This window comes from Terrapene carolina, unplaced genomic scaffold (genome assembly GCF_002925995.2).
Source record: "Terrapene carolina triunguis isolate 2854851 unplaced genomic scaffold, T_m_triunguis-2.0 Scaffold212, whole genome shotgun sequence".
NCBI lineage: Eukaryota > Metazoa > Chordata > Testudines > Emydidae > Terrapene > Terrapene triunguis.
The window spans coordinates 12,345,080-12,371,368 of NW_020664563.1; the positions used below are offsets into that span (position 1 = coordinate 12,345,080).

A 26,289-nucleotide genomic window follows, 5' to 3' on the forward strand; every position below is an offset into this window, starting at 1 on the left:
CCCCCCCCCCCCGTCTCTTGACTGCCCCCTCCAAAACTTCCCTGCCCCTTCTCCGACCTTCTGGCCCCCTTTGTTGTTGGCCTTCGCCTAATGTCTGTGTGAGCTTGCTCAGGAACGGCCTGAGCTGTTCGTCCCGGCACGCTGGGCAGCAGTGGAGGAGGAGCGGGGGAGGAGCTCCAGACTGCCGGAGGCGATCTGCGAATGCAGGGAGAGAGGGAGTGATCTCTGCTGCAGGGGAAGCGGAGGAGGGGCTCTCTCTGGCTGTCGGAGCCCCATGTAAGTGGCACCATCCAGCCGGCTGCCCTGTTAGCTGCGCGCGCTCTGCATGGGAGGGGGAAGACCGGACATTTACAAATTCCCCCCGGACACTATTTTTAGCTCAAAAAGCCGGACATGTCCGGGGGAATCCGGACGAATGGTAACCCTACCAGTGTCACATAAGCTGGTCACATGCTCTTGCATGCTTCGATGAGTCATAGCAGGGGACATTACCCATATTCTGGCTAGAACATTCAGAGGAAAGTCCATCGGGTGGGGATAAGCTTCTTCCATGGCCCATTGTGTTCATTGATGGCCCATCAACTTGAATAATCCATTCACAATGTGCTGGCTAACCTGGATGTAAACTACCTTGTGGGAGTTACCACAGGAGCAAACGCATTTGAAATACAGGTACATAGTCAATATTCATAACTTCAGATACAAAAATGATACATGCATACAAATAGGATAATCATATTCAGCAAACCATAACTTTTCCATCAACACCTCGCATGACACATTTTGTACAAGGTTTGTTGCAATTATAACACTGGTGAATACGGGGGTGCCAGAGTGTTGCTTTGGGGTACAGAGTATCACAGTGGGATGCTGCATGTTGCTTTCCTGCTTTCTCACAGATAGATGCCAGCAATGATGGAGGGGCCATCAGCCTCCACTGCTAATAGGTGGGGTGGGGGTCAATGGAACCTGTTGCATTATCCTCCTATGGCCTGATGGATTAGGAATAGAATGAAGGAGTCCCTCTCCTTTTTCCTCATCCCCTCCCCTTCCTGTGTACAGATCCAGGTCTGTGGAGGGAATTGGGAGGTGGAGGGGAACAACTTCCTTCTCCATTGCTTTTCCTGTACCCCAACTAAACAAATGAAGGGAGACATTTTTCCTTTAAGTTGTACTAATCTTTGGTATTATAAGTAATAAAAGTAAATGGAAAACCTTTCAGATAGAATTATTTTTGAATTGAACTTTCATGTCAAATAAGCAATCATCAGGATCAACCCAATCAATATACTAACATAGCTTAAAAAATGCATAAGGCATTTATTTTTGCATATTTAACCTCAGAATGTACTGTGGTCTGTAGTTAGCTCCTTTTTCTTTAACTAGGCTTATAAAGTTAAGCCATATACAAATTTATGTTCCTGAAACTCTTTGGGAGTAAAAGTTAATGTGGCACAATATAGAACTTGTGCACTCAGTATATAGTACTTAGGAGAGCAGTGTGTAAATGTCTCATTTTAGTGATGATGGCTAATAGTTGAAACTGGTATTGAAAGTAAATGTTAGATATGAAGCTGTTTCTTTGTGCTCTGTTGAATTCATGTTGTTCATGAACTGTGAATGGCTAAACCTCCTCCCTTACATAGAAAGTAGAGTTATCAAAACTCTAACAGAAGTTGTGTGTTCTGGATTCGTCTTTAAAGTAGCTTGAATTTTAGAGCTGCTGCTACCATCAGTTGGTTTTATTTGGGAATCTGAGGATGGATTTCCCAGACAAAGTTGAAAGGGTAGCCTGGATTAAGAATGGAACCAAATGTCTCCTTGAAAAGAAAAATAATTAAGAGTTTTCCATAAAATATTTGTGACCATACCATTAGTCCAGAAAGGGGGAGTAGCACAGAGGCAGTTGAACTCAGTAACCATGTTGATTTTGTGGTGTTATCCAGCTGCACCTACCCCTGTATTGGACTACATAATTCTCCTCATGTTTTTGTACTGAAATTCTTAGAGGAGAGGCATCAGAGCTGGCTCAATGTTATATCTGTAATAATGTTCCCTCCCCCTTCAGTCACTGCAGTAACAGAATGCATAACACAGCCAAGTACTATAAATAACTGCAGCTCATATTCTGCTTTGTTAGCTTCTTTTAGTGTAGACAGCTGAGCTGAAATAGAAGATAAGCTCTTCCTTCTGGCTTTGTGGAGGGGTATAGAAATAATTGAGAGCAGCAAGTTGGGCAAGAGAATCTCTTTGGCTGGTGCATCTATTTTAAAAGGTTCATGGTAACCTGTTTCAAGTTCAAGTGACAGGGTCATAAAGCACTTGCATAGTTTACAATATAAGTAGCCACTGAAATGGTGTCTTTTCAACCTTTTATCTTAGAGGTCTACTGCTTTCATTAAAGGAGCATTGAAGACATTGAATGTCAAAACATACTAGATCTGCTGTGTTGGGTTTAGTTTTTTAATTTAGTTAGATTCAATGTCTAGGCTTCTCAGAGCCCTGTAGGGCCAGTAGGCTGATATCCCTATTTATTTATGTCTAGTTTTTAAACTATGCTCATGCTCTAGTGTATGAACATATATGGTTGGAAATCCCAACTAAGAGAGAGACAAATTGACCTGATTATTAATTACCTGCAAATTAGGTGTTTCTCAGCAGAGATTAAAGTGATAAATGGCCCAAATTAAATAATTAGTGTACTGCTTTGCACTTGTATATATCTTTTCATCCAAGGATCTTGATGTTTTACTTCAAAAGATCATTAAATATTGTGTGGGAAGCTAATGGGAAGAAAAACTAGTCAGATGAATTTACATGTTTAATCTTATAAGCATTCAGTGAAGATAATTTTGTGCCAGATCTGCCAGCCTCTGATCTGATATAGGATCATTGAATAATATTAATGCATGTTTGAAAAAAATAATTGTGATGTAACCCTTTATAACTAAATTCTGTTCCTAAGCAATGCATAAACCATTAAGATAGTGTCTTAACCCTTTAAACTTCCCCTTCACAGAAGTCCTTGCTAGAATCCAGTGGATTTGCATAGCCCAGGACTGTTGTTGATTCACATTTGTACATTCGTAAGAGCCATCTATTTCAGCAGCAAATTTGCTCTTAAAAATGCTATTGCTTTCTAAAGTCCTTTCTGTAAACTGAATTGATGCTCATTTAGCCTCAGTACTTAAAAATGAACCATTCATTCTTCTCTTCCCCCCCCCCCCCCATTCTGGGCCTCCTTTTATTCTCGTTACTCTGAAATTTTATCTCTCGTTCTATTTCTGCTCTGCTTTCTCATTTTCCTACCCCCCACTCAAGATACAAAGCCTCTTTTCTCAACCTCACAGTCTTCTACAGATTCTCTGTCTCTTTATTTTCACTAACACTTGTCTTCAAATCTTTTAGGCCAGCACAGGACTATTACTTCTACAGTTTTTTGTAGGGATACAAGTTACTGCAAGATGCTTTGGGTTTTTACTTTGTGCTGTACATCGGTAATAAGCATTATACCTCAGCCTTCATATACTTTTATGCTTCGAGGCTATTTATTAGGCCTGGGTTGTGCAACTGAAGTAGCACCATTTGTTTGGAATATAGTGATAGTTCTTAGTGTAATAATAAGTAGAAGGGTTATGTTAAGTACTAGGTACGTTCAAGATACACTGGAAAATACATGCAGTACTTCATTATTTGCTCTTTGTTTAGGTGGAGGCCATCTGATAAGTACATCTTCCTGGCGGGATGGACAAAAGCTAGTGAAAAAGATACTGGGTCCAGCACCTAAAGTAGAGCAACAGCACAAAAGAGCAACATCCAGTGACAGAAATGGAAGGGAGAGAGCTACTAAATCTCGTAAGCTGTGCTATATTTAACACTAGCTTTTTCTGTTGGTTTTAATTTTTTATTTAACAACTTTACAGACTTCTAAGATTTATGGAGGCTCCTACTATATTAGGAATATGCAGCAGTTAAGGTTGCAACTCAACCTGCTTTTGTTATAAAGCCCTATTTTTATCTCATATGACTTTGACTTGGAAAACTAGTTTGGTCTGAAAATTGTCAGTTCTTTGTGTCTTGTGAATCCCACTGCAGGTGTATATGAATGTGAGACCAGAATCTTTTTGAATAGCTGTGTCCACTGGGGCTGTGTCTGCACCTTCCATGCCCTTGTGCCTCCCCTTTCCCACCTCAAAAGCATAAAGGGTAGAGCAGCCGTACAGTCCCTCTGTTCCCTCTTACCAGCCCTGGCAGTGAGAAAGAACTAGTAGCATTTGTCTGCTACCCCTTATTGTTCCTTCTCCTCTTAACTCAGGGCTGATTTTTCCCTTTTTACCCTCTGTTATTCCTTATTTCTTATTTTTCTGTTTGGATTATCTCTTTAAAAAAAGCAAAGGCGCCTCTTTCTGCACCAAAATGGCAGATTCAAAGTCTTCAGACTGCAAACCACGTCTTTTCTGGATGGCTTAATCCCTCTCATTATTGGCCACAGCCACCGTTTATTCTGCCTTGGTGAGAGCCACATTCCAGGTCGGGGTTTGCTGTGCTGGACCTTTTTTCCACGAGGACATGGAAATTCAGGGAAGCCTGTATAAAGTTTCACTGCCTCAAACAGTGTAGGGTCACTTCAGACCCCGACGATGGAGGATCAACTTCTAAGACAGATCCGACCACTGTTAAGTTCTAATCTGCTAGTGCCCCTGCTACCCAGCACATGACTCCCAAAATGGGTACCAACAAAAAATCCTTGGCATCAGGCAAGGCTCCGGCACCAAAGTCCATACTGGCACTGAAGACTGGTGCAGCGTCTTCTGTGAGACGAGAGACCCAAATATAGACACCCCCATGGTTCCTGGCACCAGTCCCTATCTTTCTGTAAAGAAGGGCCCTAACATCAGTTCTCCAGGGAACCAATCACTATGCCTCTGCCCATCACAGGAGGAGTAAGTGATGCTGGCTCAACCTTCAGCTTGGTGCTGAAGAAGCATTAGCCTCATGTGGTACCAGTGCTTACAATAACACTGGCACAGGCATTGACACAGGTGGCAGCTTCAATATCAGCACCATCTATGGAATTCCTAACGGTGCCTGATGATTTTTTACTGGAGGAGACTATCTTGTGCCTGGTGATGTTTTTGGTACTAAGACTTTCATAATTGGCACCAGTGCATAATTTTGACTTCTTGGCATCAAGATCTCCCCAGAGGTCAAACTGTCCCTTGACTGTTTCTTTGTTGTCCTCCTCACTGGAGCACACTTTTTCTTCTGTGTTGAGCAAGGAGTCTTCTCACCTCAGATCATTATATCACTACAAACAAGAGGCTCTTCCTTTAGAGCTCCTACACACACATCTATCACAGGCATACAAGTGGCCTGGTCAACCCGATCTGAACCAGTCTTACCAATACGGTGTGCCATCATGGGATTGTGCATTTTGGGGATCTCGGTCCTGGACATCCAGGAGACCTTCCTACCATTCTAGGAAGTAGAGTAGATCTCTGTTTCCCCTCCACTTCTATGCCCAGATCACTATCATTTGAGAGAGATGAGGGAGCAAGTGTCTGAGGAGGAACAGACACCAGAGAACCTGAGGAGCAACATCCTTTGCATTTCAGGCACACATTGTCTTCTTCCCCCAGCCAAAGCTGTTTCTTCAACCCTTGTACCAGAATCTGATGACTTCAAAAGTTTCAGGACCTGCGCCCCAGAATTGCCAAGACACTTGACATTGAAACGTCTATCACTTTAAAAAGAAAAATTTTAAAAAAAGGGCTCTCACAAGCTTTTTGATATTCTGCACTCATCTGCTCCTGCTAGGATAGTACAACCTGTCAACGAGGACCTCCTGGATCTTGCTAAGACCTTGTGGCAAACACCAGCTACTCTATCTCCTATGGCTAACAGAACAGAGAAACACTGCCAGCTATCCTAAAAGGGGTAGGAGCAGTTTTATATTCCCCTGACACCAGGCTCTTTGGTGGTCTCTCCTGTGCTTGAAAATCTAAGGTGAGAGATATCCCAAGAAACTGAGCTCATTTCGGAGAATGGCCTGTTCATCAGCCTCACTACAGTTATGATTTGTCAATTAACAGGCCCTATCTGAAAAATGTAATTACCTTGTATGGGATAGGGTGTCTCCTTACATATCCAGGCTCCCACAAGATGCCAGAAAGGAGCTGAAAGATATCATTAAGGAAGCCCCAGCTAGTATCCAAAACATTGCTACTAGCATCCATTGATACCTCAGACGCTGGCTAGACAAGGCATCCATGTCTATGCATATCTAGATGATTGGCTAATCAAAGGCTTATCCCATCAGGAGCTTACTGCAGCTTTGAACTATGTCCTTCACTTGTTCACTCAAATGGGCCTTTTAGTGAACTACGACAAATAGTCTCCCATCCCATCACAGGCAAAAGAATTAATAGAGAAGTCTTGACTGACTCCAAATTGGTGATGTCATATCTTTCTGAAGACCGATTTCAGTTTCTTCAGTCAATAATCACCAGTATTAAATTGAATCCAGCATACACGGTATGGAGCTGTGTTGGTTTTCTAGGCCCCGTCACTCTGCACTTACATGAAGCTTCTTGCCAAACTTCACGCGCACCTGTTACAAGCCTGGTTAAAGTTGGTGTATTGTCCTACAAGAGATCAAATTAGCATGAGAACTGTGGTCCCATCAGCACTGAACTGGTGGTCCAACCCCAAGAATTTCCAAAATGGTTTCTCTTCTCTCTGACTCTTGCAAAGATGCTGATCACTGACACATCATGAGCAGGTTGGTGTGTTCACTTGGACCACCTCCAGATACAAAGGATTTGATCTGAAAAGAAAATAACTCTTCACATAAATGTTCTGAAGCTACAAGCAATTAAATTAACTTCCATGGCATTCCAGACTGTCCTATGGAATTCCACAGTACAGATTCATACAGTCAACACATATGCAGGTGCATCTGCACCTGCTTATCACCCCCATGTCAAGAAGCTATCGAGTTATGGACATTGTGCCAACAACCCAGGTAACGTCTCTCCGTCTCGCAGGAGTCAGCAAAGTTTAGCAGACTACTAAACAGACAATTCATCACCAACTACGAGTGGTCTCTGAAGAGCTTTATCAAGCTGATTTTTTTTCACTAGAGGGGAAATCCTGTCATAGACTTGTTCGTCACCAAAGAACATCTGAAATGTCCAGCCTTTTCTTCTGGGGAGGCAAGATGCCAGTCTCATATACGCATTCTCACCATTTCCCATCATTCCCAGAATGACATGCAAGATCAGATGAGACAGAGTCTTTCTCATTAGTCCTGATGGTCCCATACAAGTCAATACAGTTCTGGTTGATAGACCTTCCCCAGACATCTGCTTAGCCTCCCATTCCACTTCCAGACTGCCCAAATATAGTTGGGCTTGGCAGAATTCAATTTTTGATTTTTCTAATTTAGATTATTTATATACATTTTTATTTTAAAGATATTTTTCTATTAACTATTTTTATTTTTATGGTTGTGGGGGAAGGTTGAAGTTAGAGTTAGGGCAGTGCTGACAGTGATGAACTGCTGAGGGGCCCAAGACACCAGGGCACAAGATGTGGTGCGGGGGTGGGGGGGGGGTCACCCTGGCCGGGCAGAGCAGAGCCCTCTGCAGCCAGGACTGTAAGGAGGACAACAAGCCCTTGGCTATGGGGGAGGCCACCCTGCAGCTGAACAGTTCCTGCCCGGGGACAGCTTCCATGCTCCTGGCTGGTGAGTAAGTGAGCAGGTCCATGACAGCAGAGCTGCAGAGTGCTCCCTGCACGACCATGGGACTGGTGACAGTGAATCCCAGCAGTCACAAGGTACAGGAAAGGCGGGGGTCCAAGAAGGGCATAGCAGAGACCTCCAGAGCCTCAAGAAGGACAAGTTCTCGGCTATGGGGGAGATCACCCCGCTGCTGAATGGCTCCAGCCAGAGGATGAAATCATTCAGCAGCTGGGCGACTTCCTCTGCGACTGGGGAGAGGACGCCTCCCCGCAGTTCTGGCCGGGGGTCTCTGCTCTGCTGGGTCAGGACCGCAGTCTTTCCCACACCTTATGCCTGTCAGGATTGAGTCTTACCAGCCCCACTCACCAGCTGGGAGTGTGGGAGCCATTCCCAGACAGGAAATTCTCAGCAGTGCAGTGACTTCCTCTATAGCCAGGAGCTTGTCCTCATCCTTGCAATCCTGGCCAGGGGTCTCTCTTCCACTGGGGGGAGGGATAGCTCAGGGGTTTGAGCATTGGCCTGCTAAACCCAGGGTTGTGAGTTCAATCCTTGAGGGGGCCATTTAGGGTACTGGGGTAAATATCTTTCTGGGGATTGGTCCTGCTTTGAGCAGGGGGTTGGACTAGATGACCTCCTGAGGTCCCTTCCAACCCTGATATTCTATGACAACTGCAGCCTCCCTGACACCTTGTTCCTTCAGGGATCGGGTGTCACTGGCCCCGTGGCCATGCAGGGAGCCCTCTTCAACTGCACTATCATGGCACCTCACTCCTGTGACAGTGGAGCAGCAGAGGTCTCCCTGCATGGCCACTGACACCCAATCCCTGCAGGGACACGGTGTAGAGATGGCTGCAATCCTGGCTGGGCAGACCAGAGACCCCCGGCATTCCCAGCTGGTGAGAGGGAGTGGGTCCATGATAGTGGGCTGCAGATGGCTCCCTGCACTGTTGCAGGAGCCAATCAGCAGTGGGGTGGCATCCCCTGCTGTTGGGGGCTCCTCCTCCTTGCAGTCCTGGTCAGGGGTCTCTGCTCTGCCATGCCAGGACCACAGCCTCCTTCTGTACCTTGTGCCTGTAGGTATCGGGTATCACCAACCCTGAGGCAGCTCAGGGAGCCCTCTGCAGCTCCACTGTCTCTTACCCACTCATGTACTCCTGTTACAGCAGGGTTGCAGGGGACTCGCTGCAGGGTGCTCCCTCCATGGTTGCAGGGCTGGTGATATCCGATCCCAGTAGGCACACTGGCTGTTACCGATTGATTTTTTTTTTTCATCGATTTCAGTGTGTCAGCTGAAAATTAACGTTTACCGATAGTTAGCAATTAAAATTTAATCCTGCCAAGCCTAAATGTTGTATTGCAGGATCAAGGTCAGATTCTACATCAAGACCAAGGGTCACTGCATCTGATAGTCTGGATGTAGGCTTGTTGAGTGCTGCTGACTGAGACAGCTCTCTACAAGATCCTATTCCAAAGCAGAAATCCCTCCACGAGGAGACCTTTTTCCTATAAATGGAAAAAAAATTTCAACTTGAGTAGCTCAGCACAACTTTGACTTGCTGAAAGCTTCTATACGAAAGATCCTTGACTATATCATATATTTGAAACATTCTGGATTTTTTTCAATTACATTACAATCCGCCGTGCAGCATTCGCTGCATGTCATGCACTTGTCCAGTCATATTCATTTTTTTTTATCCTATGGTATCCAGATTTCTAAAGGGGTTGCTGCATACTTACCCAATAGTCAGAGAACTCTCTCCTGCATGGAATCTTAATATCATCCTTGCAAACCTCATGATGCCACTCTTGGAGCACCTTTTAGTATGCTCTTTCCACCACCTCTCATTCTCTTGACAGTCTTTTTAATCCCATCACATCGGCCAGTAAGATCAGCAAACTCCACGCTCTCGTGGTTGATCTTCCTTACACAACGTTTTGCAGAGGCAAGATGATGTTGACACCTCATCTGAGGTTTTTCTAATGTCCGGATTTAATTTAAACTGGTCCATCAATTTACCTATTTTCTTTCCTAAACTCCATTTTACTCCCAGGGAGAAGAAACTCCAGGCCTTGATGTTTCAAGGGTTTTATTATACTACCCTTTCAGGACACATCCTTTGACTGTCTTCCAGTCTTTTTATTGCCTTTTCTCCAGTGACCTGAAGCGCTAAATCATCTCCCCCCAGAGAGTATCAAAATGGGTTACTCAGTGCATCAGTTTGCTACCGTATGGCTGAGATACCTCTTCCTTCAAAGGTTAAAGCATATTCCACTGGAGCATAAACTGCTTCCTTTTCTTGATTCAGAAACCTCCCCTATCTGACATTTGCAAGTCCGCTACATGCACCCCTTGAGGGTCCCTTGATCTGACTGCAGGATCAGATGCCAAGTTCTGGACTGCGGTATTATAACCATTCTTTAGTGGCAGTTCAGACTCCTTTATACCACCTCCAGATGGGGCACTGCTTATCAGTCACTTGGAGTGGGATCCACATGGATATGTTTGATTAAGAAAAAGTGGTTATTTACCTTTATAGTAACTGCTTTTTCAAGATGTCATTATCTGTGTGGATCCCACTCCACGATCCAACCTCGATTCCCCACTTTTTTGGAGTTCTCTGAATTAGCCAGGGAACTGAGGGAGAGTTGCAGCTGCTATGCCCTATATGCCCTTATGTGTGGGGACGGGACAAGGGAGAGTGTGAGGACATTCAGGATGCAGGCACCCGGCCCCAGTGGACACTGCTTTTTCCAAAGATCAAGGCTCTGCGTTGGGCACCTGGGGTGGGATCCGCACAGACGAAAACATCTTGGAGAGCCCCAGATACTGTAAGAAGTACCCAGGTGTGGGGGTTTTTGTTTGTTTTTTTGCTTTTAAGGCAAAGAGGGTTTCTGCAAAGTTAGAAGAAAATTCATCTGTGTTTTGAATTAAAAAAGAGTGGTGTTGCACCAGTTTGCAACTTTGTGTACTGATGTAAGTGTTCACACAAAGTTGCAGTGGTTTAGCTAATTTGGTGCAACATTACACCTATAATTAAAACCGGTGAAACTTGTGTGTATAGATAAGCCTAGGGTTGTAGTCTAAGATCTGCAGTTGTATTTTATTATGGAATCAGTTATACCTTTTTGTAACCCTTGCGATAATTAAGAACCCTGGTTGTAAACTTGGAGGCAAATTCTGATCTGCATCTTATAGCAAAAACAAAATTCTTGAACTCTCAGATTTTCACATTTGTAGTTATGGTGTTAAGAGAAGAGTAATTCCAAAGCTGCATGACACAAAATTATCACTGTAGAGATCAAGAAGGATTTTTTCCAATGTTAGAGGGTTGTAATAGTGTATTACAAGATTTCTTCTTTCCTTTGAAGCAGCAAATTTTGGCCACCTTTGGTCTTAATGGCTATAGTCCAATCCAATGTGGCAAATCTATATTTTTACTTAAGATTAATATGATAGCTCATATAGCTCTATATGGATTGACACTATGGTCCATACAATTTAATGTGGCCATTTTGATTTCAAAAACTGTAAAGAAAAGACTATAAAACTTGCAAGATTCTTTGGGTATTCTAACAATGTACACATTTCACATCAAATTTGGAAGAAAAATTGCACTTGTAATCATTTCTTTGCCCAATGTCTAGTTTCATTCTGAAGCAAACTTTACAGCATATTTGTAAAGCTGTACGGAAGGGATTTAATTATAAACTGATAGATCCTTAACTATAGTAGTGCTAATGGAAACTATTAAAATATGTGCATTTTGGTAGCAGTGTCCTGGCTACAGCCTATCCATTTCCAATTAGTACTAATTTATATAAGAGCTTTGAACATCATTGGCTCTGCTTGGTGCATTACAATTTTTTGCAGATATTTCAGTGGTGGCTTCTACTTCCCAGATCTTTGCTTTATATATCAAAGCTTTTTAGTACAGTGCTTTTGATATATAAAACAGGATGTTTTCTCTTTCGAGTGGAACTGACAAGAGAATACTAGTTCATCTCCTTACTTTTTATGCTCTTCAATTATTGACCATTTTTATGTGATTAGTTTGAAACAAAGAAAATCTCCCCTCCTCACCTTTCTTTCCCATTCAAAATGTTTAGATGTAGCATCTGACACCTTTCATTCTTTAGCAGGCCCTATTGGAAGGACAGGGTCAGATCCCAGACTGGATGTTACCCACAAAACCTGTCCAAGAAGTTCTGAATGGTCAAGGAGTAAAGTACAGTCTGAGAGTAACCTGAAGAAATTGGACTCTACTCTTCCAGATAGTAAACAAGATGAAGACCATACCTCCTTAAATAAGGACTTTCTGCCTATAGAGATACGTGGAATTCTTGATGATCTGCAGTTGGACTCAGTGATTCCAAGTACAAAGCAAGAGAAAGATGGGGAAAGGCACAGTCAGAAATCTGCACTGCCTACACAAGGTGCCAGGAGCCACAGTCCAACAAAAAGGAAACCAGACAAGTTAACTGCTAGTGAAGAGCCTCAAGTTATCTCCAAGAAACGTCACTATGACACAGATGAGGTTCGCCAGTACATTATTAGACAGCAAGAGGAGAGGAAGAGGAGGCAGAATGAAGAGAAGAAGGCACAGAAAGAGGCAACAGAACGGAAGAACAAACGACTTCAAGAGCTTTACAAGAAACAGAGAGAGGCTTTTGCTAAGGCAAAGAACATGCCAACTTCTGAACCTTCAGCAGCTAGGCGACTACAGGAAACCTATTCTAAACTGTTGCTGGAACACACTTTGCTAGAGGAAACTTCTCAGCTCCCTGTTGCGCAGGAAATGCAGGTATGGCAGTTTCACTATCAGTATTTTAAAGATAGGCATAGAAATAGAGGGTAGAATACTTAGGAAGGTCCTGAATTATCTTTATTAAGGTAGCAGTTAAGGAAAGAAGCAGATTATACCCATGAAAACAATGATCTATACTAAAAACCAAAATTTTATTCGCCCACAAGACAGATAAACTGCAGAATCTCCTCGCATCAGCAAGACACACAATAATAGTGAATGGAAATTCAGTCTCTCGTAATTCTAACTAACATCAGAGTTTAATGTATTGCTTAACTGATACAATGATTGAAACTTAAGAAATGCATATAGTAAAACTCCTCAGACTGAGTGAGGGGCTTCAGTTCAGCTTACTTTGGCAGAGCTGTGACTACTGAGGTCATTCAACTCATTGCTATTTGAGGCTGAATGTGAAACATGGTTGTTGGTGACAGGTCATTACTGTTAACTTTCCTGGTTCCTCTTTGGCTGGCTCTGTGTGTGAGTAAAGCTTGTGTCCCACCAGTCAGTTTTGTTGGGACAAAAATCTTGAATGCCCTCTCCTTTTTTCTATTTTTGCATGCTAGTAAAACTTTAATGCTGAATTTCTTCTAGTCCCTTTGACTTTATTGAGACTTAAGCTCCTCAGTCACTTTAGGCGCTTCTGAAAATTTTGCTGTTAGAGTCTTCTTTTTATTTCTAGCCCAGGCCTGGATATCAACCATCTGGGGAATCTGACAAAGAAAACAAGGCACAAGAACGTCCTCCTAGTGCATCTTCCAGTAGTGATATGTCCCTGTCGGAACCTCCACAGCCTCTTGTTAGGTAAGTAGGTATGGACGTTTCAGTCAGAGACTTCTAGTTCTCCATAGAACATATAGTACACTTCTAAAACGATTGCTTTTATAGTGATTAGTGATATAAAAGTGTTCTATGACAGAAGGAATATTTGAAGTGCAGTAATAAACTTTTATTTTGAGGTTGTACAGGAATCTGATGCACAAAAAAATAAATTTTGATTACCAATCTGCCTCAAAATTATAGCATCTATAAATAGTATTTAAAATATAATTGACATCAACTGCTGCTGTTATTCTTCTATAGATATCTCAGAGAGGTGTGCATTCCGCATCAGGGACTGGTCTTTCCTCTGTCATCACCCCAGTGCAAGAACAAGTAATCATATAACCATATCTGCCAGTTAGATTGCATTCTCTATTTGAATCACCTCATTATTTTCTTCCTCACTTTCAGACTGAGGTTCCAACTTTTGATTCTCACCTTCAGGGCTCCACACAAGTCTGTTTCTGCTTGCATCTCTGGTCTAACTTCTTCCTATTCCCCAGCTTGCTCCTATTTCCCCCTTCTGCTTCCTCCAAAATACTCAATTTATAACCATCAACCGTTGCCTTCATACATGAAATAATCTCTCTCCCTCTTGTGTGGTAAGCAGACTCTTGCTCATTTTCTGTAACGCTTTTCATTAATTCACTAAAGTCAGAAGCAGCATGGAGTGGAATCTCTGCGCAGTGTTTTGACACTGAACTGTCATCTGATCATTTGATATATTGTCTAATTTAGGTTGTAAGTCCTTTGGAACATCAACTGTCTTCTTTTCTGGACATTTAAACTGATGGACACCACTTAATAAATGTAATCAAATTTATGTTAACAAAATATTCAGGATGCACATTGAAACAAGCAAAAGTGAGGAAATGACTGTTAAGACTACATACACATCCTTAACTCTGTCCCCTTGTACGTATGCCCTGTGATCTGGTCTTTAATTACATGATCACTTAACCGTTTCTTAAATTTATGTATCTCATTACCTTGGTCAAATTAAAACACAGTTTTGTTGTGTAGCAATACTTGTCTCTTAGGCAGGAAGAGTTTTAGCTAGGGCTAGGAAATTCAAGTGGTAATAGTTCAAATACTACACTGGTATTGCTGTATAATGCAATATTAATATACTACTGTGATGAGCACCTTAGCAATACCTAGGTGTGGGTGCTAATAACAGGGAAGAACGGAGACTAGAATGGCTGCATAATTTATTTGGAGAGCCATGTAGTAAGTTGAGAAGCAGGACTTAGCTGGTGGGTTTCTCAGGAAACCTAATATTCAGACTATGCTAGTAAGATTAAAGTAGGAAATTCCAAGACACTGGATCACTGGAAGAGAGATGCATTTGTAGAACCCTAGTTAGGGGAAACTTAGGTATCTATAATAAAAGTCTTTTATTTTATTTATACATTTGTGAATATGCTTATATTCCACACTAAATGTGTCTAGTCCTTGCCCAGTGCGTCAGTTGCTATGAAGTGTTGGGAGGGTAATGTGAGTAAAACTGGAGAGGATTCTCTGAGCTTGGAAGACAGGAGTGGCAGGGAAAGCAAGGTGTCATCTGAACTGCATTCTGTAAACTTCTGCAAAAATCTTGCTTTTTCTTACCAAAGAATATTATCTGGTACAACATAATGCAATTTAAGAGAGTGTTTAGACTTTGTATGTATATGCTGTATATTTTATGTATATACAGTATAGCGCATTTTTATTTTTGGTACATCTATAATTTCTATTTCCCAAAAGATTGTTGTATTTTGATGTCTGTGAAAAACACTTTTGTTGCAAAGATATAAGTTCACATGAGCTGTTAGTACTTCACAAATGTTGCACTTGGTCACAAATTTCAGTCTTGTCTTTTGATTCTAGAAATGATTTGATGGAGCCTACGTGGATACAGCCAGATAGACTGAGCCCAAGAGTCCAACTCTCTCACCCACAACCTCTTGCTGGCTCAAGTGGAGGACTTTTCTCCCAGCTTTTGGATCTGGAGCAGATGGGCCTTTTGCCAAAGGACTTTGACTCAGTACTGTCAACCAGAAGGAACCACAACACAGCTGTGGGATCCTTGACTTTGACACCTCAGCCTTACCTGACTTCATCTGCTGCACAGCAAGATCTCTTGGTAAAGCCTGGTGCCAGCCAATATAAGAGTAAACTGGATCGTATTGAAGCCCTGAAAGCTACAGCTGCTTCTTTGTCTAGCAGAATTGAAAGTGAAGCCAAGAAGTTAGCTGGGGCTGGCATCAACTATGGCTCAGTGTGGAACTCTGAGCAACTACTGCTGGGGAAGCAGGATGATGGACACTGGGCTAAGGCTGTGAGTCCTCCTGTGAGAGAGGATAATGAAGATGTTTTCTCAGCCAGAATTCAGAAAATGTTGGTTACTTGTGTGTCTCATACAACCTTTGATGATAACCTTCCTGGAGTGGGCAACCTTAGTGAATTTAAAAAGCTCCCTGAGACTATCAGGCCTCATACTGCTGCAGTCAGCCTTGGAATGAGATCCCCAGCGAGTCACAGACCTGAAGGAATATTAGGACATTTATCAAAGAGGCAAACTGACTCCCCTGGGTCTGAAAATCAGGCTTATAGTCAAAACAAAGGCATAATTCCTCACAATTCCAGCACAGATTCAATCAGTGAAGGACCTCTTCTAAGTGAGGGGAGTCTCTCTGAGGAGGAAGGTGACCAACGTAGGCAGTCTCCTTTGAAAATTGTTGAGGTGTTAAAAGAAAAGGAGTTCTGTGTTGGGGAGAGAACTGCTTTTGAGCCCATAAAAGAGTTTCAGAAGGAGGCAGAAAAGTATTTACCACTTTTCACACAGACAAGTGGCACACAAAGCAAGGGACCATGGGAGGAACTGGCCAAGGGAAGTCCACATAGTGTCATCAACATATTTGCAAAATCTTACCAACTACATGGAAAAGGTAAGGAAAAGAAATGGAAATATTACACCGGGGAATCTTGTGTATATTCATAATTTTCATATTGACTGCATTTTGTAGTTGAATTCACTGGTGATGACTCAGTTTTCAAGAATCTCAATAAATATGAAGATGGATTAATAAGGAACTGTTAATAAGGCATAAGTGTGAATGAGGAAGTGTTATTTATTCCACAAGAACCAGGGTCACCCAATGAAATTAATAGGCAGCAGGTTTAAAACAAACAAAAAGAAGTACTTCTTCACATAATACACAGCCAACCTTGGAACTCGTTGCCAGGGGATGTTGTGAAAGCCAAAACTATAACTGGGTTCAAAAAAGAATTAGATAAGTTCATGGAGGATAGGTCCATCAGTGGCTATTATCCAGTATGGTCAGGGATGCAAATCCATGCTCTGGATGTCCCTAGTCTCTGACTGCCAGAAGCTGGTTGTGGACAATACGGGATGAATCACTCGATTACCTGTTCTGTTCATTCCCTCTGAAGCACCTGGCATTGACCCTTGTCGGAAGACCAGATACTGACCTAGGTGGACCATTGCTCTGATCTGCTATGGCCATTTTTACGATTCACAGGAAAGTTTTATGGATGTAGTTTTGAGTAATAAGTGATTGACCTGATTTTATTTTTTCCTGCTCCATGAAAAGAATTCCATTGTTTTTGGAAGCAGAAGACTGCTTTTGTGTTTAGGTTGCTACACTCCTGCAGAGTGTAGGTAATTAGAACGTTGGACCTATTCAACTGTTAAATGCAACACAGTCTAATTTGGGAGTGAATTGTATTTTTAAAATGTATTTAACATGATTTTAGAACATTGAACTATATGTGGTACAAGTTAATTTTATATATTTTTAGAATTGTATACTTAGGTTTTATCAGGTATCTTGTCATATCCAAAGTACTATGCTACACCTAACTATCTTGGGTTGGGTTTGAGGATCAGAATGTGTTTGATAGATGACTTCACCCCTGACAATACCAAACAATTTCTCCATAGAAATCTCCCTAACTACTACTTCTTTGTAAGCCACTTGTATTTTTCTCTTTCCCTCCCCATTCTGTTCATCTCAATTCCATATATGCTCAGTGTCCCTTTAAATATACTTCAGATGCATGCTGTTGTGGACATCTTTCAGTTTGGCATCTATAACTATTTTCAGACCACTTTGCCAGCTTCTGGGTTGGAAAGCTTTTTTTTTTAAATTAAATAGTAAAAGGGTCTTGAGGCTGAGAAAAAGGTAAGTCCTGCCCCTCTTCTTTCTTTTCAGGTTTCTTTAATGTAGCTGGGCAAGTGGAGCCAACAGGGAGAGCTGAGCCAGTGGTTGGGAGTATGCTTCCTCCTACCACTGCTCCATTTCAAATCCACCCACCAATCCCACCGATGCGATTTCTTAAGTGAGTTATTTCTAACACAAGGATCAAGCTTTGTGCCAAAGCTTTAACAGCATTTCATCCCGTTCTCTTCCCATTTCAGTTATTCCAGGAAGATGGAATGCATATTATTTGCAAGTAGTAATGTCAGTGACTGTATATATGCCAGATTCTCTTTGCTCACCGAAATAATGCTGCACAATCAGGGGTAGGTTACTTTGGTAGAGGGTAGATTTTTTTTTTTTTTTTTTTAACTTTAACTCTTCATATGTTGTCTTATCCAGTGGTAGCTCTGAAAAATAGTTTGGCAGACAACAGACAGTTAATGAACTGAGATCTCTGTAGCAATCTCTGGTCTTCATAGATTAGGCGCTGGTGGTATATCAATAGGCAGGATCTTTCTTACTAAGTGAGCAAGTTTATAGTGTTAATTGCTCTATTTGGTGCCTTGTTGCATATTTTCCAGAATTTTCATGCAGGACATTGCATTCCATTCTTGTACATAGCTATTCTGTCCTTTTACCAGTGCACTTAATTCTCCTCTGTGAGGCACTTGCTCTTGCCTTCAGGTACTGTAGTCATTTGCTGCTGAATGTTTTCCACAAGTTAGTTTACATTATGTCCTTTTCGATTATTTTTTTCATTCTTCAAAGATGATGGAATTTACTCCCTCTAGCTCTCCAGATGGCTCCACTCCCAAGCATCATGTTATTCAGATAATGTTTTCTAAGTGGCTTGTTACTTCAGTATAGAAAAGAGGCAGAATATAGTTGACATTGTGTATTAGACATCCAATGGCAGTTCTATCATGTTCATTTAGCATGCTTCTTTTGGGAAGACATTCTTTCTTGCTCAGTACTGGTGGAAGTATTTAAGGCCTGCAGCCTCATTGCCTGTCATGTGAGCTACATGGAGTTTAGTATCAACTGTCTTATTTTTTTTATTTTATTTTTTTCCCCTTTTTCACAGGATTTGAGGAAAGGTCAAATGGAGGGTCTCCAATCTTGCGACCTTTACTTCCTACCATGAGCCCTCCAGATAGTGTTGTTTCGTATGAAGATGACTTTGTTTCATCACAGGGCAGTGGAACTTTGACAGACAAACAGATTGCTCTTGAGCCTAGGTAATTATGTAGAAACATTTGGAGAAAATCTAAATGAAAAATGATACTGAATTTTTGAGAGTACTTATAAGCAGCTTCCCTTTTGCATCAAGTAATGTGTGGATAGCCCCCAAAAGGGTACTGTTACACTATTTTATCCCATTAGTGAAAAAGGCGATTCCTTACAGTAGGATTTGGCAAACTATTTGCAGTAGAACCTCAGAGTTAGGAACATCTCAGGAATGGAGGTTGTTCATAACTCTGAAACATTCATAACTCTGAACAAAACATTATGGTTCTTTCAAAAGTTTGTAACTGAACATTGACTTAATACAGCTTTGAAACTTTACTATGCAGAAGAAAAATGGCAGTTTTTACCATCTTAATTTAAGGAAACGGTTTCCTTACCTTGTCAAATCTTTTTTATTTTTATTTTTTAATTCCCTTTATTTTTAGTAGTTTACATTTAACACAGTACTGTACTGTATTTGCTTTATTTATTTATGTATTTATTTATTTGGTCTCTGCTGCTGCCTGATTGCGTACTTCTGGTGCCAAATGAGGTGTGTGGTTGACCGGTCAGTTCATATCTCTGGGGTTCATAACTCTGAGGTTCTGCTGTATCTGTGGCCTACACAGCTAATATGTCAAGCCACATGGCCTCGGAGCAAGCAGTGTAGGACAGAGAATTGAGTACTCCTGAAACCTAATCCTGGTTCTGCCCTGACTTCTTATGTGGGCTTGGGCAAGTCACTTAACTCTTCTGGGTCTGTTGCCCCATCTGTAGAATGTGAGAATAATAGTTCCTAAGCTTTCATAGCTGTTATGAGGCTTAATGTTCAAAACACTTTGAAGATATTAAGCCCTATATAATTGCCAAATTATAATTTCTTACGGTCTTTTTGTAGGTTTCAGAGTGGTAACCATGTTAGTCTGTATCAGCAAAAAGAACGAGGAGTACTAGTGGCACTTAGAGACTAACAAATTTATTTGAGCATAAGCTTTCGTGGGCTAAACCCCACTTCATCGGATGCATGCAGTGGAAAATACAGTAGGAAGATATATACACAGAGGACATAGAAAAATGCCATCCTGATTATCACTACAAAAGTTTTTTTTCTCCTGCTGATAATAGCCCACCTTACTTGATTACTCTCATTATAGTTAGTATGGCAACACCCATTTTTTCATGTCCTCTGTGTATATATATCTTCCTACTGTATTTTCCACTGCATGCATCCGATGAAGTGGGTTTTAGCCCACGAAAGCTTATACTCAAATAAATTTGTTAGTCTCTAAGGTGCCACAAGTACTCCTCGTTCTTTTGTCTTTTTGTAGTAGTTGTTGTAAATGTCTAGAATTTTTTCAAGGTTCCAGTAAGGTTTAGTAACAGAAATATATTTTTTTAAAATTCTGATAGAATTTTGAAACCTTTTCTGTAGCTGCTTGGAATTTCAAGACCATGACATTCCAGATCTTCCAATTTATTGTGAAAATGGTTGGTTCTTCTTCGAGTGATTGCTCATATCAATTCCAGTTAGTTGTGTGCGTGCGCCGCGTGCACGGATGTCGGAAACTTTTACCCTAGCAGCTACCCATCGGGCTGTCTGGGGAGCCCCCTGGAGTGGTGCCGAAATGGCGATCTGTATAAGCCCCTGCTGGCCCGACCCTCCTTTGGTTCCTTCTTACCGCCTGTGACGGTTGTTGGAAGAGTGATCTCTTGTCTTATCAAGTGTTCCACTTATCCCTAGCGTTCTCTTATCTTCATTGTAAATAGTTAGTAGTTAGTAAGTTTTAATTGTTTTTCTATAGTATTAAGTGTAGTTTAGCTGTTGAGGGCAGTCTCGTCAACGACTGCCCTGTGGGGCCCTGGGGCATGCCGTCTCAGGGCTTCAAGCCTTGCAAGTCTTGCAACAGGCCCATGCCTACGGGCGACCCCCACGATTTCTGTCTCAGGTGTCTGGGGGAGGGCCATCAAGCGGACAAGTGCAGGATTTGTAAAGCGTTCAAACCCCGGACGCGTAAAGAGAGGGAGTTTCGTCTTAGGCAACTCCTCATGGAGTCGGCCCTGCGACCCTCTCAAGACGCGGGCCCGAGTGCGTCGGTACGGAGCGTCCCTCCAGCGGTACCATCTTCGGCACCGCAGAAGATCCCGCGCTCATCTCGGGACCGGCGATCTCCCAGGCCCCAAAAACGTCCACCTCGGCACCGTTCCCATTCCCTTGTTGCTGCCAAGAAGCAAGCCGTGGGAGGACCCCCTGTTAGGATTAAGACAGTTACCAAGGTCCCGACAGAGCAAGATCCTGGCCAGACCTCTAAGCAGGCCACCATGCCTAGATCTCTTCAGGCCACCCCTCCACACGGGACGGTGCAAGTAGAAGAGATCATTCTACCGTCCACACCGGACACCTTAGAGGCGGCGAGAGGTCTCATCGAGATGACTGCTCTGGTGACTCCGGTCCCAGCACGGGTCCCTGTGCCATCCAAGGGCAAACCGGCGATGTTCGGGCTGTCAGCCCTCAGACCAGCATCTCATTCCTGCTCGGAGTCCCGGCGCCGTTTTGAGTCCCAGCACAGCCCCAGGTCTCGGTCTGACTCGCGGCGCTGATCCCGCGGTCTCGAACCTCAGAGCCATTCCCGCTCAAGGTCGCTTTCAACTGCGCGAATATGGTCCCGCTCGAGGTCCAGGTCACGATTGGTGACCTCGTGGCACCGCTCGGACCGAAGAGGTACGGGTTCCCAATCCCCGCGTCAACGATCGCCACGGCACCGGTCCGCGGTCCAACACCGCTCCCCGTCACTGCACCGCTCACCAGTGCGGCACCGCTCACCAGCGCGGCACCGTTCGCCAACATGGCACCGGTCGCGATCAGCCTCACGGCGCTGATCCCGGCACGACCTGCGCCTTCCAAGAGACTCGGTGCCTGCTTTAGTCCACTCCTGCACCGCCCCTCCTTGGCCGTCGCAGTCCTGATCCCCTTCTGGCAGTTCGGAGAGAGCCTCAGGGGTCTCGGACATCCCTCATTCTGGCCCAGGGAGCCTCGGCCAAGTTCCACCAGCGTCCCACTGGCAACCCCAGTGGCAGTTTTGGACACCCTGGGCATACCATCAAGCCCAGGGCGCTCCCCCAGTTGCCCGGCCGCCGTCTCGCTCGAGCGCCATGCCTCCTGAGGCAACTCTCAGCTGCCCTCCTCCTGACCCAGACCAAACTGTGGAGCCAGCACCTGCGATAGAGGCTACCCCAGCTCCCCAGGAGGAGCCACCCATCTCCGACCAGGATGCTACATCCGCACCGGCCCTCCCAGTGGAGTCGTCCTCGTCCTCCCCTGATGAGGCTGTGGCTGGCACATCCACGTCTGGGCCACCCCCGATGGACTTTAGGGTCCTCCAAGAATTGCTGAGGCGTGTGGCCTTCAATATGAACCTCCAAATTGAGGAGGTTGTGGAGGATGAGGACCCCATGGTGGACATTCTAGGCCCGGAAGGGCCCTCCAGGGTGGCCCTTCCCATGAATAAAACCATCCAAAACAATGCAAAGACTCTCTGGCAAATCCCAGCCTCCATTCCCCCCACAGCTAAGGGGGTAGAAAGAAAGTACTTTGTCCCCACCAGGGGTTATGAATACACCTCTACCCCGATATAACGCGACCCGATATAACACGAATTCGGATATAACGCGGTAAAGCAGCGCTCCGGGGGGGGCGGGACTGCACACTCTGGATCAAAGCAAGTTCGATATAACACAGTTTCACCTATAATGTAGTAAGATTTTTTGGCTCCTGAGGACAGCGTTATATTGGGGTAGAGGTGTACCTTTTTACCCACCCTGCCCCATGTTCGCTTGTGGTAGACACGGTAAATGCCAGGGAGAGACAGGGCCAGCAAGGGCCTGCTCCCAAATCAAAAGACTCAAAACGGCTGGACCTTTTTGGGAGAAAGGTTTATTCTATTGGGGGTCTCTCGCTGTGGATTGCTAACCAGCTGGCGATCCTCAGTAGGTACAATTTTAACTCTTGGTCTGCGGTCCTCAAATTCCAAGATCTTCTCCCAGCAGAGGCTCGTACAGAACTGGGGGCCATTGCTGAGGAAGGTAAACTGGTTGCTAGGACCTCCCTCCAGGGTTCCCTCGATGCTGCGGATGCAGCTGTGCGCACTCTGGCGTCAGGAATCGCTATGCGGCGGAATGCCTGGCTTCAGTCCTCTGGCCTCCTGCCCGAGGTCCAGCATACCATCCAGGACCTCCTTTTCGATACCCAGGGCTTGTTTGCGGATCAAACTGACTCCCGCCTGCATACCTTAAAGGACACGAGAAACACCATTAAGTCCCTAGGTATGCATACCCCGGCTAACCAGAGGAAGCCCTTTAGGCCACAGACCACCCAGCAACGTCCTTTCTCTCCTAGACCGAGGCAGGACCCTTCTCGTCGCAGAGGTAGATACTTTCGATGTAGATTGTCTCGCCCCTCCTCTGGACAAGGTCAAGGACAGTCTAAGCCACCCGCGGGCCCTAAGCGCCCATTTTGAAGGTGCGCCAGAGGACGGATTACCAGTTCTTACCCGAGACAGTTATCCCTTTCTGAACCGTCTATCCCGTTTCTACCATGCCTGGTCCCATATTACCTCGGACGGTTGGGTCCTCCACATGGTGCAGATGGGATATTCTATCCATTTCCATTCCATCCCGCCCTCCCACCCCCCCTTCCCTGTCCCTCTTCAGGGTCCCTTCTCACGAGCAACTCCTCATCCAGGAGATTCAATCCCTCCTTGCCCTAGGGGCAGTGGAGGAAGTTCCTCGGGAGCTCAGCGGCAAGGGTTTTTACTCCTGCTACTTCCTTGTCCCCAAGGCAAAGGGAGGCCTAAGACCTATTCTGGACCTCAGGAAGCTCAAAAAGTACATCGTCAACCTGAAGTTCCATTTGGTCTCCTTAGTCACTATCATCCCTTCACTGGATCCGGGAGACTGGTATGCCGCCCTCGATATGAAAGACGCATACTTTCACATATCGATTACTCCGCCTCACAGATGTTTCCTCCGTTTCGTGGTGGACAAGACGCACTATCAGTTCACAGCCCTCCTGTTTGGCTTGTGCACAGCCCCCCGCGTCTTTACCAAGTGCATGGCGGTCGTGGCTGCCTTCCTTTGCTGACACCACGTACACGTCTTCCCGCACCTAGACGACTGGCTTATACGGGGCCGGTCTCACCATCACATCCAGTCGCAGGTACCCCTACTCATGGACACGTTCACTCGCTTGGGTATCATGGTAAACCTCAGCAAGTCCGTCCTCGCCCCTACTCAAACTATAGAGTTTATAGGAGCAGTCCTGGATGCAAACCAAGCGAGGGCTTTCCTTCCGGAAGCACGGCGCCTGGCTATAGCAAGCATAATTACCAGCCTCTGCAAGTTTCCCACCACCACAGCAAGGCAGTGCCTCAGGCTGCTGGGTCACATGGCATCCTGTACATACGTGGTGCAACGTGCCAGGCTAAGGCTCAGGCCGCTTCAGACGTGGTTGGCGTCTGCCTATCGACCGGGACACAACAGCCTAGAAATGGTCCTCACGGTCCCAAAGTGCACACTCGACTCCCTGCAGTGGTGGCTGGATCCTCAGATGGTGGGTGCCAGGGTCCCATTCCATCCCCCCCAACTCACTTTGACTCTGGTTACAGATGCATCTGCCCTGGAATGGGGAGCCCACCTCGGCAGCCTGACAATGCAGGGCTTATGGCATGAGAGCGAGCTGTCACTGCACATCAACATCAGAGAACTCAGGGCGATCCGCCTTGCGTGCCAAGCCTTTCTTCCCCACTTGCGGGGCCACTGCATAGCAGTCCTAACGGACAACACCACGGCCATATTCTACCTGAACAAGCAAGGCGGAGCTCGGTCATCGCGGCTCTGCCAAGAAGCCCTCTTTCTGTGGGACTTCTGCTTAGCCCACTCCGTCAACCTTCAGGCCTTGTACCTGCCGGGTGTCCAAAACGTTCTGGCGAATACTTTGAGCAGGCGTTTTCTGACTCACGAATGGTCCATACGCCCGGATATCATTCCATTTTCCGCACCTGGGGATTTCCCCGAATCAACTTGTTTGCTTTGCGGACCAACAGAAAGTGTCCAGTTTTCTGCTCCTTCCGGAGTGTCAGCCCTTGCTCGTTAGCGGACGCCTTTCAGATCACGTGGTTGGGCTAGTTGCTGTATGCCTTCCCACCATTCCCGCTGGTTCACAAGGTGCTCCTCAAGATCTGCCGGGATAAGGCAGATGTCATAGTGGTAGCCCCTGCCTGGCCGCGTCAGTGTTGGTACCCAACCCTGCTGGACCTGTCAATTCAGGCCCCTCTACGCCTTCCTCTCGACCCCGACCTCATCTCCCAGACCCACGGTCGTCTCCTACACCCGGACCTTCAGTCGCTCCACCTCATGGCCTGGAGGATCCGTGGCTGAACCAGGCTGAACGCGCCAGTTCGGATTCCGTAATGTGGGTGCTTCTGGAAAGTCGCAAGCCGTCGACTAGGCTTACCTACAAGGCTAAGTGGAAGAGGTTTTCCAGCTGGTGCACTCAGTGGCAGGTGCCCCCGCCCCAGGCTTCCATTCCGTGCATCTTGGACTACCTGATGTCCTTAAAGGACCAGCACCTAGCCTTTGGATCCCTTAAGGTCCACCTTGCGGCCATTTCTGCATTTCACCCAGGCGCAGCGGGGCGCTCGGTGTTTGCACACCCGGTCGTGCGGCGTTTCCTCAAAGGCCTGGAGAAAATCCATCCTCCAACGAAGCCACCCTTACCTGCATGGGACCTTTAACTTGGTCCTCTCCTGTCTTATGGGCCCTCCTTTCGAGCCGCTGACCACCTGCTTTCTTCTCTATCCCTCCGAACTACGGGCTCTCACGTGTGAGCCGCCCTATACCATCTTTCATAAAGATAAAGTCCAACTAAGACCTCATCCGGCTTTTCTACCAAAAGTGGTGTCCCGCTTCTACGTGAGCCAGGATATCTTCCTACTGGTTTTCTACCCAAAACCGCATGCTGACCTACGTGAACAACGCCTCCATTCTCTCGACGTTAGAAGGGCACTCGCCTTCTATATAGTCCAGACAAAGCCCTTTCGTAAAATAACTCAGTTGTTCATCGCCATTGCGGAATGGATGAAAGGCACCCCGGTCTCCTCTCAGCGAATATCTTCGTGGATCACCGGGTGTATTCGTGCTTGCTATAACCTGGCAAATGTCCCTCCGCCTGCTGTTACGGCTCACTTCACAAGAGCTCAGGCGTCGTCAGCTGCCTTTCTGGCACACATTCCTCTCCAGGAAATCTGCAGAGCTGCCACGTGGGCCTCGGTTCATACCATCACATCCCACTATGCCATCATCCAGCACTCTCGGGATGATGCAGCCTTTGGCAGAGCGATCCTTCAATCTGCAGTTCCTTGACTCCGACCCCACCTCCGAGGTAAGGCTTGGGAGTCACCTAACTGGAATTGATATGAGCAATTACTCG

General features: G+C 45.0%; 1 protein-coding gene across 1 annotated transcript in view; it reads left to right on the top strand.

Annotated features, from left to right (window-relative positions):
• The window catches only part of LOC113407511 (centrosome-associated protein 350-like), a 167,587-nt gene that overhangs the window by 57,392 nt on the left and 83,906 nt on the right, over positions 1–26,289 (top strand). The window contains exons 9-13 of the mRNA XM_026656103.1: positions 3,709–3,855; positions 11,882–12,546; positions 13,232–13,353; positions 15,244–16,304; positions 18,664–18,817. Coding sequence (XP_026511888.1) covers positions 3,709–3,855; positions 11,882–12,546; positions 13,232–13,353; positions 15,244–16,304; positions 18,664–18,817 — 2,149 coding nt within the window. The remainder of the gene's footprint in view (positions 1–3,708; positions 3,856–11,881; positions 12,547–13,231; positions 13,354–15,243; positions 16,305–18,663; positions 18,818–26,289) is intronic.